General features: G+C 29.3%; 1 protein-coding gene across 3 annotated transcripts; it reads left to right on the forward strand.

Annotated features, from left to right (window-relative positions):
* The first annotated feature begins 3,871 nt into the window (after positions 1–3,871).
* LOC105427298 (sugar transporter SWEET1) lies at positions 3,872–14,864 on the forward strand. 3 transcript variants are annotated; one of them, XM_089078640.1, is made up of 6 exons: positions 3,878–4,112; positions 6,784–6,861; positions 7,166–7,289; positions 7,384–7,539; positions 14,308–14,427; positions 14,527–14,864. In XM_089078640.1, the coding sequence occupies exons 1-6, from the start codon at positions 4,036–4,038 to the stop codon at positions 14,638–14,640; spliced, it is 669 nt and encodes a 222-aa protein (XP_088934766.1). In that variant the 5' UTR covers positions 3,878–4,035; the 3' UTR covers positions 14,641–14,864. The 3 variants fall into 3 exon arrangements, with proteins under 3 accessions (XP_088934767.1, XP_088934768.1, XP_088934766.1); XM_089078641.1 differs by lacking the exons at positions 14,308–14,427; positions 14,527–14,864 and adding an exon at positions 7,595–7,849 and having other exon boundaries at positions 3,872–4,112; XM_089078642.1 differs by lacking the exons at positions 14,308–14,427; positions 14,527–14,864 and adding an exon at positions 7,872–13,158 and having other exon boundaries at positions 3,874–4,112.
* The last annotated feature ends 1,282 nt before the right edge of the window (positions 14,865–16,146 follow it).

Raw genomic sequence — 16,146 nt, forward strand, 5'->3', positions numbered from 1 at the left:
CCGCATTCAATTTCCGAAAATCAATGCAAAATCTAAGAGATCCATCTTTCTTCTTTACCAAAACTGCTGGAGAAACCCAAGGGCTTGAAGATTCTTCAATTACCCCTTGTTCTTTCATGTCCTCCATAATTTTTTCAACTTCTGAACGCATATGAATTGGAATTCTCCTAGGAGCCTGTTTGATAGGACAAGAATCCATTAATTCAATTTTATGTTGAAAAACTTCACACTTTCCTGCAACAGCTTGCTCCGAAAACACGTCACTAAATTCTCGCAACAATGTAGCGAAAACTATTCTCTGATCTTCCTCCAACTCTCGGGAATTATTATTAAAGAATTCTTCCAACTCCGCGGGCACAGCTTCGTCCTCTTGCTATCCCAAATAAGAAGGGAGGGTGTGCGTCACGGCGGGGCCCGACCACGAACCAGTCGTGAAAACTCCTAATTATTTTGCGAAAAAATACCACCTCAGCCAGGAATCGAAGCTGGATCTCCTGTTTACCGGGCAGGCATCTTATCCTTTCGACTAACGAGACATGTGATGATATTTATCGCAAATAACGTGTTTAGAATAACACGTCAACAATACTACAATGATACACACACACACACACACACACACACACACACACACACACACACACACACACACACACATATATATATATATATTACAATATACATATATACATGTATTCTTTCGAATCCCCACGACCGGTACTCCAGAGAGATGATGGTCCTATTCTCTCGATGGATGCAGGTCGGACTGCAGCGGCGACACCCTCCAACGCCATTGGCAAATATACAAATAATCCTCCTGGAGCATGACAGGAGAGATTGCATCAAGCATGGCTCGAGTAATCTTGACCCCGAATAATCTTAATCCGACGACAAAAATCTTCCCTATGACCTCCACGGAGAAAAGATTCTATTTTAGTTATAGTTATATTTATAGTTTGCATTCCTATTCGTGAAAAGAAATCCGCGCCCAAAGTACAATCCTCTCCAATATCAGCAACGAAAATCGGTAACTCTAAATTAAATCTCCCTAACTTTATCTTAGCAAACATTTTAAAACTGATCGGGACCTTTCTTCCGTAGGATACCTCAAATTTTCTTTCTTTGCTGAAAAACGCTTCCCTTTTCTCCCTATAAATTTACTACTCACCAAGGTTACGGAGCCCGTATCCAATTTAAAAAAACAGTCTCTCCCATTAAGAGAGCCTTGGAAAACAAAATTTCCTGATTTTTCACACCCTCTCTCAAAACGCCTACAAACACCCGGGGCATTTCTTCCATTTGTCGAGCCCGCCCCAGAAAGTTCGACAAAACCTATTTTCCCTGCTGTGAAACAGAAAGTGATGGACACTCGGAACGGAAGTGCCCTTGTTTTCCGCACTGCCAACATTCCTTTTTTTCTTGAATTTTAAAATTCTTCTTTTTCTTAAAATTTAAACTCCTCGTTCCACGAGATTCTACTTTGAACCCGTTTAAATCAGGATTGCTCTTATAATTCGAGCAATCTTTAACCTCTTTAAAATCAAAATTTCTCCGCTCTTTTAAACAATTCTCCCTAATAATTTTAATAGCCAAAGCTCTTTCTACCGCGGCCCTCAAAGATGTTAACCCTTCTAGCTGCAATGTCTGTTTAACATTCACATCAGACAATGCAATTACAAATTGAGAACAAGCAATTTTGTCACGAACTCCGGGAGAACATTCAGGATAAGCTAATCGAGATAAACGCTTGATATCCGAGCCTAATGCAGCTAAATCTTCTCCGAATCTCTGTTTTCGATTCGTAAATTGATAATAATAATTTTGCGAGGATAAATTTTCTCCAAAACGTAGCTCTAAACACGCGACCAAATTTTCAAATTCAGAGTTCTCAAAATCCATGCCCCCTTCCAAAATTGCACGCGCTTTTCCTCGGAGACATGACGCTAATACGACAGCCTTCTCCGCGTTTCCCAAATTATTCGCCCGCGCAATTAAATTAAACTGCGTAAGATATTCGCGCAACGGAACACTACCGTCGTAAATATCGGGCTTAAGTTTCAAGTCGGAATTAAAATTTGAAAAAGGAAATGACTGGCCTGATATCGGACGTTGCGAAATCTCTTCCTACGGACCGGGCATTGAAAATGTTTCCGTCTCTCGATGAGCGCGCTCCTCCCTCAGAGAGCGAAGCTCCTCCAGCGTTAAGCGAAGAATCTCCTCCAAGTTCGGAGACGCCTCCGGCCCTTCCGCTCGAGTACAGGCCTTTTTCTCGCAGAGATCACTCTCCGACTTTTCGCCTCTTTCTGTCCAGTCCCCGTCTCTTCTGTTTGTCGCTCCGCCATTATCTCACACACACACACACACACACACACACACACACACACACACACACACACACACACACACACACACACACACGAATCGAAAAATTCGATCCCGGACGAGCCCCCAAAATTGTCGCGTTCGCGGCGTTACTTCCCGAGATCGCGATACTCGGCGGAGCGCTTTCGGAAAGGAAGAACACTGTTTAAAGAAAAGCTCGCTCTTTATTAAACCAACGGTACAACGGTACAGAAACGCATCCGGCCACCGCGGAATCTGGCCGTCAAATCTGTATAACAGTCGGAGAACGACGCGTTGCCAAGGGCCGATCCTCTATTCAAACTCTTATCGATTGATATTGATTAATTTCAGCAGCGCCGAATGGAACACCGCACGGCCGCAACAATATATATATATATATATATAATATATCCTAAAATTTTTATAATATCTTTGCAATATTGCTGGAACATTTCCACGAAATATTGATATCGTATGTCTCTGCAATTGCATATTACATTGCAACTCGCAATATTGTAACATTTCTAAAATGTCACTGGAAACTTCAATGCTGGGTCCCTTATTCTCTTATGTTTATATTGCCCGCCATGTGACAATATGGCTGACATAATTCAAAATTAGTTGAAGTCAACTTCTAGACGGCGGTAAAATATTGGTGCAAATAGAGATACTACAATCAGAGATTGACCATGATTCTGATCCGCCAATTAGAGACTTTAATCAGCCATGTTTTGGCTAAATCTACAAGAAGAAAGAAATGTACACCATCTCACTCTAATCAATAGATATTTTTTGCATGTGCATTTATTTAAGTGTATTGTGCATGTGTATCAAACACGTAGAAAGCGTGATAATATATTATTAAATAATAGAGATACTAAAATTGCAAAATATAGTCATAAATTAATCGTGATAAATCAATATAAAAAATGGAATATTCATTGTTTACTTTAATTTTATTTTATATTGTAATAAAGTTTGTTTATAATAATAATAATAAATATGTAATAATCCTTTCTAAAGAAAGGCATGACATCGATACTTGCATCTCTCGAAATTTGCTCGAAGTTTATTGTTGACGCTTTTTCGCGATGGGTTCTCTCGCTGCGCTAACTTTGTGAATAGTTATCATTATATTGATTTCACGGAGGATCGTTTTTAGAATTGTGTATTAAAAAGTTAAAAATATTATAGTGTAACAGTAGTATAATAGCATTATATTAATTTTTGCTCTTGTTTTAAAAAAGATAAATAGTGAAAAAAAAGAAATACATTTAAAATCGTTAAAATTAAAGCAAATACATTAATAAATTGGTAATAAATGTAAAATAAAGTTTTAAAATATACACATTTTATTACTTTTAAAACGCTTATGTTTTTAAATTATAATATTACAATTTAAGATTAATGTAATTAATGTATTTGAAAATAAGTGGGAATAGCCAAAAGATGGCGGACCAATCAAAAGTTGCTTTTTCGTGGCCAGTCTCTGATTATAGTGTTTCTAGGTGCAAATTTTTCCATAAGAGTTTGATAATCCTGAAATCTATATTCATAATATAACTTGTGATCAAAAGTTCTTGAGTTCAGTGTTAATACATGTGAATTGTTGGGTTATTTTACACGTGACTTTAATATCAATTATGATAATTGATGGATATTAATGTATAACATAACAAGCAGAGCAAAAAAATGATTTTGGAAGATTATAAAGAAATTGTTGGATCTTGTGCTATGTATACTACCATGGCACAAATGTTATCAGGAACGTAAGCATATTAATAAATATTTTTTCACACACACCACACATACACACCACATTTTTTCACACACACACACACACACACACACACACACACACACACACACACACACACCACATACACACACACACACTACGCGCGCGCGCGTAACAGACGGAGATCGTTGAGATTTATACATGTACTTAATGAATTTTTTTTTGTTTTTCAAAAATTGTCTTCTCAAGTCATTTTTCTCAAAAACGGTCTTATATGAGAAATTTTATTTTTCACTTTTGATTAATTTTTTTATAAGAAATTATCTTATTCTCTGTTGTATATATCACGATTGCTGGAATATCCTGTGTGTATTGTGTATGCATGTATCTTTAAATGACATTCAAATGTTTCTTATATGATATATTTTAAAAAAAGATAAAAGTTGAAGAATTTCGTGAGGATCACACATAATTACGATTCATTCGCAGATAACGCAATTGTGGAGATTTTCTATGGTCGCCATTTTATAAAATAAAATCATATTTTTTACGTAATATGATCTTTCTAGTTATTCTGGATAAAGAAGTTAAAATACAAATGTTAAAAAATCTTTAGTTTATGATATATTTTATATTTTATTTTCGCGTATTCTGACATAAAATATAAAATATTTTGTAAACTATTCTTTGATACCTGTATTCTCTGTATCTTAATACTCTATGCATATTTTTAAAATAATAAAATGTGAGAAATTATAAATCTCATAAAATAATAGGCATTAAAAGAAATGTTGCCTATCATAATATTTATTTATTTGTTGTAACGAACAATTTTTCCCTTTAGTATTTTCTTATAAAAAACAATAAAAAGTTTAAAAACAAAAATGTTCTAAATGATTGACTTACAGAAAATACTTTGTATGTGTATGTTTTTAGTACTATAATAAAAATTCATTTTCTTTAAAACTAAGAAAATTTAATATAGCGCTTCTGAATAGAATATAAAATATTTATCAAATTTTAGTTTCGTGTAAATATTTATTGATCTCTATACATATTAAGAAATATTTAAAAAGTTATTGAAAAATTTTAAACTTATAGTCTTTATATTGTCTTTATATTATACAAGGTGTCCTCTAGATTTTCCGTACAAATTTTGACAATGTGTTTTATAAAGCAAAATAAGAAAAAAGTGTTATATGAACATAAGTCATTAAATGCTTTATTTAGAGGTTAAAGTACGACAAAAGTATAAAATTTGCAAGAAACAATTTTTCACTTAAATTTGCATTTCAAAATATGTCGATAATTGTATTATTTCATTTCTGACGTGCTTGTGTTCGATAAATTTAGTATTTATTATTTGAAACGATGCGGCAAGATTAAGTGATACACAAGGTAATAATAATATGTTATCCGATAATGGTTGAACGAACATTATCCCGAAAGATGAATTGGTCGAGAAAGACCGATATTTTGGCCTTCAAGATCAGCAGATTTAATGTCTTTAGATTTCTATCTGTGGGGAACAATGAAAAACAAAATTTATCAAACGCAAATTGCATCAAGAGACTAATTAATACAATCCTCGACGTAGCTGAAGAGATTAAACAAAATCAGCATGAAATTTCTATAACAATAAATTCAGTACTACGTCGATGCCAAGTTTGCATAGAAAGAAGACATTTTGAAATGCAAATTTAAGTGAAGAATTATTTCTTGTAAATTTTTGTTGTAATTTCTAAATAAAACATTTAATGACTTATGTAACATTTTTTTTTCTTATTTCATCTTATAGAATATATAAAATTTGTATGGAAAATCTAAGGACATCCTGTATATTATATTGAATTTTCTCGATAACATATAATAATAGATTGATATGCTGTATTGGTACACTGCAATAATAGTTTTATCATATAGTGGATAAATTAATTTATTTGTTTAAGTTAAATTAAAATTAATAGTATCTAAAATTAATTCAATTATGTTAAAAGTGATGAAAAAAGTAAGCTAGTTGTTATTTTTCAGTTCAGTTAAATTAAAAATTAATTTTAAAAAGTTTATTTACATTAAATTATAAATGCCGTAATTTTTAAAATTAGAGATTTTAAACAATAAAATAGTTATGAAAGAAACAAATTATTTAACTTAGAAAAAATTAAAATTGATTTTTACAAAATAACTAATTAAAGTTAATAATTAACTTTTTTTAAATTAACTAAGTTAAACATATTAATTTAAACTTAACTTTTTAATTTTTATTATTTATTTTGTAACTAATTAACTAGTTGCTGTTCAACCTTAACTTTATGACATTAAATTCTAATAATACTGAATATGTACTTAACTGTTATAAATAACTTAATGATTAGGTGTCACTTTTATCATGCAGTCAAACTAGAAAGAGTTAAATATAAAAGATAGAATAAGATAGGTATAGATATAAAAGATAGAAAAAATATGTGTTCTTTAATTATCAAGCTACATCAATTTTGTTTTTCTTGTAGCCATAACACATAAAATAAATAATATTACACATTCCAATATTATTAGAATTTAATGTTTCATGATACATCAATTTAATATTTACTTACTGTTAAGATATAGTTATAAACTGTTGTTAGATGTAATTTAATGTAATCAGAAAATGTTTTTAAAAAAATATTTATATTTAATTACATTTTCTATACTATTTGTAGGTTAATATGCCATAATATGTACAAGAAAGGTTCAACCAGAGAAATTGATCCAATGCCTTTTCTTGGTGGTATAGGATTGTAAGTAAGCATAAATTATATATATATATATATATATATATATATATATAAATTAATATCCTTAATTAAATTATATCAGTTTTACAAATTAAATTTCATAACATTTATATCATAGATAGTGTGCCTTTGTAGTTTTTAAGATTATTATAAATTTATTATATTAGTTATAAATTGATTATATTAACAAAATGTTTATATGTTATAATAATTATGTTATAATAATATTTGAAAAATTATTAAAAAAAAATTAAAAATATGTAAATTACTAAATAACTAATAAAAACTAAATAAAAAAATTTTTTAGATGCATTTTGATGCTTCGATATGCTTGGATGTTACAAGATTCTAATATGATAAATGTTAATATATTTGGTTTATTAACAAATGTGATTTATATGATAGTCTATTACTATTATACATCAAATATGGTATTTTTTTTAATACTGACATTATGAAATATATTTGATTTATGATTAATTGAAACTTTTATATTTATTATGTAATTTAAATTTATTTTTTTAGAAAGAAGCTTTTAAATTAACATTTAAAGTGACAATCCTTGTTATAATTGTTCTTGTCTATGCAGAAGTAGAACATCCAAGAAATGTTGAATTCAGATTCGGCATTGTAGTTACAATACTTCTTCTCCTTTTAATTGCAGCTCCTCTTATACATCTGGTAAGCAAATATTCAAAATTTTTCTATCTTAAGCTTATCTGTTGCATATCTTAAGTCTTTTCAGATTATCGACTCTAAAAATCGACTGTCAAATCATAACGACTTTTAGACCAATCACAAGAGATCAAACTGACTATAAAATTTATGTTTAGATTCCAATCTAAGACTCTAATAAGTTGGTAGTTGATTTCAGTTGATAGTTTGATACAGGCTTCAGAGACACTTTGATCAACTCCGATTAATTTTAATCAATTATTTTAATCTTATTGGCAAAATTACCAATAGCAAGTTTGTAATTGATTGTTATTGTTTTTAATGTTTAATTTTTGCAGTGTGTAATATTATATTAACGTTTTTTATTGCAATGAGTCTTGATCCGAGTTATGCCATCGTAATGCATTTCCAATACCTGTTCAAAATAACATAGCCAGGACATAGGAACAAACATTGAAAAAAGGAAGAATGAAAGAGCGAGTGTAGGAAGTGCAGTATGATGACATTAACCTGGATCAAAATCTACTACAATCGGAAATGATATATGTACTATTAAATAGCAAATTAAGTAATGTAAGTATAATTGTTAATAAACTAAAGTTTGGATAAAGTTCCGAAAACAACATATCAAATTCATGAAACTTTCAAAAAACTTTCTTTGTCAAAATGAAAGGTTTTAATAAGATTTTTGATGACTATTACGAAAAGATCATTTTTTTTATGATCGAATAGTAAAAACATTTAGTAAAAGTTTATAATAATGAAGACAAATGTTATGATTTTAATGTGATTGACTTATCAAGATCATAATTCTGAATAATCCTTAAAAGATTTTAGTTATCGTTTGTTTATTAAAAAATTATTAGCAGAAAATTTTGAAAAGAAAAAATTTTGAGAAGAAAAAATATATAATATATAATAGTTTATACCAATATTAATGTACTGATATAATTTGTGTTAATATTTGATTAAAATTTGTGTAGATACAATACACAGTTTCGCAATCCCACTCTGAGAAAATCTATTTTAATCCAATCCTAATTTTAATTTTAGTTTCAAATCAAATAAATTTAAATTAAATTAGAATTTTTTTAAATGAACTTTATTTTTTATTAAAAATAGTAATTACATAAAAATAGAGATAATCTTCCGAACTTAATAATTTTAAGATATATTACCATAGTTACATTTAGATTATTATTAGATATTAGATATATTACCTTAAGTAACATTCTCAAGATTTTAGTTGCTAAATGAATTTAAGGAATATAAACTCAAATTTCTCATCTTTGTATATTGATGAGTCTGTTACATACTAAGAAATAATCAAATATGCGCTATCATATGTAAATTAAATATGGATCCATTTGATCAAATCTTAAAAGACATCAAAATATTTGAGACAAAATTAATTAAAGTATAATATTAAGTTCAAAATAAATACAAAATATAAAATATTATATTTATTATAAATAAAATGTATTTCACTAAGCAAAGTACTAACAATATGTTGGCAGATTGCTAATAAATTCAATCAACAGCTTGATATTAACTGCGTCCATATTTTGATAGTAATATATATATAGAACATATTAGAACATTCAACGGGATAAAGCGATTAGTGAGCGATCAGTGATTATTGGTCTTTATTATTAGATTATTATTATTATTAGACTTTATTATTAGACTAAATTTAGACCAATTATGTTAATGAATTATTCAACCATTGTACGGCCGTTTTCTGAACGCAATTTAAGTAGCAGATTAGTGGTAGAAACCAAACAGAGTTGATACGACTTACTGGCAGATAAAACTCGAACAGAATTTGCTGACATGATTTACTGACAAATTAACAGCAAAAATCCAGCAAGTTTTGCTGTTTCATAATCATTTAAATTGTGATATTATTAGTTTTAATCTTGAAAAATAATGTTCTAATTTCTATTACTACTTTTATTTCTCATTTTAAAAGAATAATTTTTAATTATTTTATTGATAGGAAAATTAATATAACATTACGTTTCATATAGCACACCTAACCAAGATGGCACATAGGGTTCAAAAAGAATTCACTTATATGTCACCAATTCTGAATTCATTTTCAAATGCAAAAGGAATTCTTTTTTTAATTACAAGATGCAAAAAATTCTTTTTGCATCTGAAAATGAATTCAAAATTGATGACATACAGATGACATACAAATGAATTTTTTTTCAACTCTGTGTGCCATCTGGGAAGTTATGAAATCTGTTTAAAGATGTATATTGTGATTCTTGATATTTATGTGTATCAATAATTATTTTTCAGATACTATTAACTTCCTTAGTACAAAGATACAGCCCCTTTTTATATCAAATGCATACATAAAAAATACATACCCAGCAAAACATGCAAAAAAAAACACAAATTGCGAAGTTATGCTACACGTTATGCCGGCAAAAATCGCGCAGCAATCCAGAATGAAAACAGACACTGGCAGTAAAAATGCAGCACATCGCGTAAACTCTGCATCATAATATATTGCAAAAATGCTGTAAAAATTGAACAAAACTTATCGTTATAAATACATTAGAATTCAAGTATTTTGTGTTGCTACATTATTCAACAGAAAATACTCCAAAATTTAGTGTGATATGTCGTCAAAATATGTTGCAAAAATATAGTAAAAAATCTGGCATATCTTTCACACTGTGACAGCAGAAATGTGGCAAAAATGCAACATGATTTGTGACGTCAGATACTTGCAGCAGAAACACAGCAGAAACGGAGTACAGTGTGCCATTATATCGTGATGGCAAATTTTGACAGGTATAAAGCATGATCTGCCTTATCGGTGTGTCGGCAGAAACACAGCAGAAATCGAGCACAGTGTGCCGTCACGACGTGACGGCAAAATTGCGGCAGGTATATGGCACGATTTGTTTTATCAATTGTTGTAGATAAAAAGTAACAAAAATCAAACATAATATGCCATCATGTGGCGGCAAAATTGTAACAGAAATCGAATAGAGTCCGCTGGCATAATCTGCCAGCAACTCGGCAACATAAATCGTACAAAATTCTGCATCTGTCATTAAACACAATAATTAGAAAACTACCGCTAGATTGCGTCCGTTTCTTGCATGCAAAATTTATCAAATTTTTTATATAAGCGAAATCATAATTAAAATTTAAACATGCATTTACTATTTACGTATTTTTATGTATGCGTTTGATGCAAGACGTAATTGTCCAACAAGATAGTTAACTATAGTATCTGGGAAAGTATTATAAGATGTATAATTGTTTGATACATGTTTGATACATGATGTTTGATATATCTTTGATACGTTATATAAAAATTAAAAGAATCATAATCAAATTTCTATTGATGGCTCGCTCGAATTTTTGTTTTATCGAGAACCAACTAAATATTCAGCAGTGAGCCAGAGCAATCTTTCACCAAGATGCCGTTGCACTGATGTATAAGGCACTAGAAATGCTTACACTCAGCTTATCGATAAATCAAAGGAGCAGGAGATGAGAAAAAGAAAACAAGAGAAGAAGAAGCAGAGTGGGGAAAATAAATGTCTCATTTCCAAAATAAATCAAAGGTTTAATTTGCAACAAGAAACGCGAAATGCGATACATAGATCGAAGGTACTAGAGAAGAAGAAAATTAATATCCGTGCAAAGATCGATACGAAAGTGATACATGAGCGTCCGACTGAGGCCTACGCGACGAATGCTCGAGACTCGCTCGAAGTTCAGAGACTGTTCCAGGCCAAGGTACGGGAGGAAGAAAGTTAGGAGTAAGGCACGTAAGCTAAATTCCAAAATCGTTTTTATGCATACAGTCATTACACGGACGCGTGAACGCTGCGAATCTAGCCTCAGCTGAGCAAGACCGCCCGAAACGCGAGCGCTCGAGACGAACTCCCAATCTGCGTCCCAATTCGTGCGCGCGGCAATAACGCGCATGCGAACACATACTTTATATCTTTAAAAAATTGTTTATAACGTATTTGTGCTGCAAAAAATATATTACTTTCATTATTAGTAAAATAATTAAAAATTATTCTTTTAAAATAAGAGGTAAAAAAAATAATGAACATTATTTTTCAAAATTTTTTTAGTAATAATATCACAATTTAAATATTTACGAAACAAAATTTGCTTGATTTCTGTTGTTAATTTGCTAACAAGTTATGTTAGCAAGCCCTATTTGATTTTTGCTGCGTTTTTACCGTCACATCGTGACGGCACACTATGTTCGATTTCTGCGTTTCTGCCGACACAATTGCTAAAGCAGATCACGCCGTATACCTACTGTAATTTTGCCGTCACGTTTTGATGGTACATTGTGCTCGATTCCTGCTGCGTTTCTGCTGCCAGTATCTGATATGGCAAATTTATACGATATCTGCTACATCTGCTGCCACAATGAGATAGCAAGCAATGCTCGATTTTTATCGCATTTTTGTAATATTCTATGATAAGAAGGTGTGTCGCAAAAAACTAAGCTTAATTGGGAAGCAATAGCTTGAAATCTGTTGCAAATTCATGATCGGATCTATTGGCACTGCTGGTATTTTGCTATTTGGGTAAATACATAATACTATATTTGAATTTTATTTATACATAATACTATATTTGAATTTTATTTATAACAATTTCGATTATATAGAGAACTTAAATTATATATAATAAATTTTACATACGAGGTACGGACACAATCTAGCGATAATCTTGCAATTATATATTGTATTTAATGACTATGCAGTTTATTCGATTTCTGTTATTAATTTATCTTTTATAAACTGCGTTATACAGATCCTGTTTAATTTCAGTTGTCTGATATCTGATATCAAACGGCATTGCGCAGGTTTTGCTCCAATCTTCTGCTGCCAATCTTCCGGCAGATTAGATCAGCACTCTGCTCGGTTTTTATATATATGATCGATCACGTGTTAACTTTGTCGTATTTCTGGCTATAGTTTAACGATGCCAGATGTTACATACTTTAACTTTTTTTGTTGCTTTTCTGATATCAGAAATTGACACACTAGTTCAAAGTTTATTTTTACAAGTTTAGTTGTTATTATATTCAAATTTTTTTAGTAATAACTTTTTAATAAACAATCAGCGACGGCTAAAATCTTTTAGGAATTATTTAGAATTATATTATTAGCTTTTATTACAAATCTTTCGTAAAACATTTTTACTATTTGGTGAAAAATGATTTTTCCAAACTGAAAATCACTAAAAATCCTTTTAAAAACTTTCATTTTAATCGAATGAGAAAGTTTTCACAAAGTTTCATCGAAATCGGAGGGATGTCATTTTCGGAACTGTACCTCAATATATTTTAAATAAATACGTTTTAATTAAGATTAAGATTTTAATAAAGATTAAAGGGAGAACCTCGTGTAATGCGCTGAAAATTAAGCTTAAACTGTACGACCAATTTTTTTTAATTTATAAGTTATTTTAATATACTATTAAAATAATCAAAAATATATTTTCAATAGAAATAAATATTTATTATAAGAAAAATAATAATATTTGTCTGGCGCGTCGGCGATGAGCTGGTCTCATAGTGTGCAATGTGGCGTCATTTGAATTTATCTGAAAAAAAAATAAAAAGACCTTTTTTAAGAGAGAGTTCACTTATTAATTGAATCTATTTTTTTTTAAATAATGCAAAATTATAAAAATGGCTCTTGGAAAAAAATAGCGATTTTACGCAAAATTTTCGTATTAAAATTCGTATTAAAATTATGGAATAAAAATAATTTAAATAAACAATACAATAATAAATATTGGTTCAATTTATACAGAAGAAATTTATACAGAATATTAGATATATGCAAAAGGAGAAATCAATCGGATGAATGGTGTTTGAGTTATCTTATATGGCTGTTTTAAAAGAGAGCGTCCCGTTTTAAAAAAGTAGTTTTGAGAAAAACGATACGTTTAAAGTTTTGGATATAGATAATTAATAATTTTCGAATATTTACAGTTGTTTTGCATTAATTCGAATCAGATCTATATAGCAAATCTTTCGTTTCTTCAAAAAAAATCTCGTAAAGTTGCATTATTCTCTTGACGAACTGATCGAGCCTCTTTAGAATTCTGCTAAGGCTGCAGCGCTCTTAATCGTAATCGCTATGAATCGTAATTATCAGCAAATATTTTGTATTTCTGGCCAATAATGATATCTAATGAGTTCATAATTTGTAAAATTATAGCTCATATTAAAAAAGCAACTATAAAACTAGTGATTTCTATTATTTTAAAATATAAGAGTAAAGTTTTACTTGTACAAAATCGAACTATGTTTTTGTAGAATACATATAAAGACATGACAACACATACATACACGAGTAGCATACACAGATATATACTGATCTTTTAGGCCAGTTGTTATTTGAAGGCTATTATATCCAAAAAGAAGCGATGCGCTGCGCGCTCGTTGTTCGACGTTCGATAGAAAAACTGTCTGCAGCTTCATTAATTTTTCAAATTTTGTTATAAAACTTCAGGGACATATTTTTGACATTAAATTATTAAATTATACACAAAAATTCGATTTTTTTTTATCCATGAAGTTACATGAGGTTTTTTTCTTAAGGCAAAGCAACGATATATCAGTTAGAAGTCTTGCTGTTGGCGATATTTTCGATTAATTGTGAATTAAAATTAATCGGAATTGGTTAAAGTGGATCTTTAATCACGTTTATGACAGATATTATTATTAATTAAAATTTTTTAAATATTTCTAAAATATTTTAGAAACAGATTATAAAAACAAAGAATACAGAAATTCTTCCATTCCCGCTTATTTTTATGGGTACACTAGTTTCATTTCAGTGGTTACTATATGGTCTTATCATCGACAATGTTTTTATTATTGTAAGTAATCTTTGCATTGCAAGCAATTAAATATTTAAAAATATTAAATATAAATGTCTAATATATATTACAAATTATTGTTTAAATTGTTTGATTAAGTTTCAGAATGCAGTTGGTTTTATACTTGGCATAGCTCAACTATCTCTTTTTGTGATATTCCCATCCAAGAAATCACAGATTAAATTGTTAAGTAAACAGAAAAAGAAAGCTTAAGAAAATATTTTAAAAGCATAATATTAAAATTTTTAAATCAATAATATCATAATATTTTTATCTAAAATTTTTTTCCTTATGATTATAAAATAGCATTTTATTATCATATAGTATTTTAATATCATTTTCAATAATTAAGAGATTATTCTGGTCTATGCTTGCAAAATTTTGTAATTGTTTAAATAATTAATAGAAAAATAAATAGACATAGATATGATTGAAAACTCATTTGCCTTTATTATTTCAACTTTTGAGAAAAAAAACAACTATTATAATACAGAAATGTACGCCATTTCAGTCCTTTTTTAATCAAACCCGTGCGTATCGAAAAATGCGAATTGCCTCGGCGGCGGAATGAATATATTTTCGTAGATTCAACGGATTTGAAAAATTCAAATAGATTCTTAATTTGCACGTCAATGGCTATCGCAGGAATTAAAATTAATCACTTTTCTGCAAAATTGACGAAATAGTGGATGTTTTAACGAAAAATAGTTTTGTTAAATTTTTTATTTTTTAAAAATTTCTTTTCTTTTTTCGGGGTTTTCTAAATAAAAAGTAGGTTAAAATGAATCAATCAACTCGATTCTGGCGATAGCCAAAGATATATTGAAGTAAGCAGTTAAAATTTTAAATCAATCAGATGCATAGTTTCAGAGATTTTTATTCCGCCAGGTCGGAAAACACTGAGTAAAAAGCACTTAAGTTTCGATAAACATTTTTATACATTATTTGTCTATATTTATTTGTCTCTTAATCAGCAATTTCAGCTCCATACAGGATATCTTCGATCTCTTCAAAAACTTATAAAAACTGATTATTATGAGTACAATAAATAGAGATGAATCCAATTGCTGTTTTTTACAAAAATCAACTTTTGCACTCCTGTATAAAAATAGCTGTAAAATTCAAAATACTTGAAATTTGTTTATGAAAATTGAACTACATTTTTCTGGGATAGTGTATTTTCAGAAAATATAATAAAAAAATTTTGATTTTTAGACCAGAATGACCCCTTAAGATGAATATTCTAATATTAAAAGACAGTATTAAGTATTTTATATATTTAGTATATATTATTTAATTTACACGTTGTAACTGAATATTTTATAATTAATTATATATAATTAATTATAATATTTTATAATTAATTATATAATGTATGAAATAGTTGTATCATCTAGTATAATATATGAATGATATTAAAAATTAACAAAAGTGATTCTTGGTATTAAAATAATGGAAACAATAAGGCAAATAAGAATCGGCACTGTTAACAGTGCGTAATTAACATTTTTTATTACAAACTTCAATTTTTATTACAAACTCCAAACGTTTCGACTCAAGTTTGAATCATCTTCGATAGATATAAAATAAATAAATATGATCCTGTGTTCACTAGAGCCCAATGATGATAAAATTCTTGATTAATAATTATTATGGACATGCATATCTATATCATCTTTAAAAAAAACAAAAAAATGGTCACTAAAGGGCTGTCACTCA

The sequence above is a fragment of the Pogonomyrmex barbatus genome, unplaced genomic scaffold (assembly GCF_055798465.1).
Source record: "Pogonomyrmex barbatus isolate J1 unplaced genomic scaffold, ASM5579846v1 scaffold26, whole genome shotgun sequence".
NCBI lineage: Eukaryota > Metazoa > Arthropoda > Insecta > Hymenoptera > Formicidae > Pogonomyrmex > Pogonomyrmex barbatus.

What these genes read in the sequence shown, in the direction of transcription:
- LOC105427298 (XM_089078640.1), top strand. Translation starts at nt 4,036, where the DNA reads ATGATTTTGGAAGATTATAAAGAAATTGTTGGATCTTGTGCTATGTAT. An exon ending in TTTCTTGGTGGTATAGGATT is followed by an intron (nt 6,862 to 7,165) that starts GTAAGTAAGCAT and finishes AAAATTTTTTAG; the next exon opens with ATGCATTTTGATGCTTCGAT. An exon ending in CAGCTCCTCTTATACATCTG is followed by an intron (nt 7,540 to 14,307) that starts GTAAGCAAATAT and finishes AAAATATTTTAG; the next exon opens with AAACAGATTATAAAAACAAA.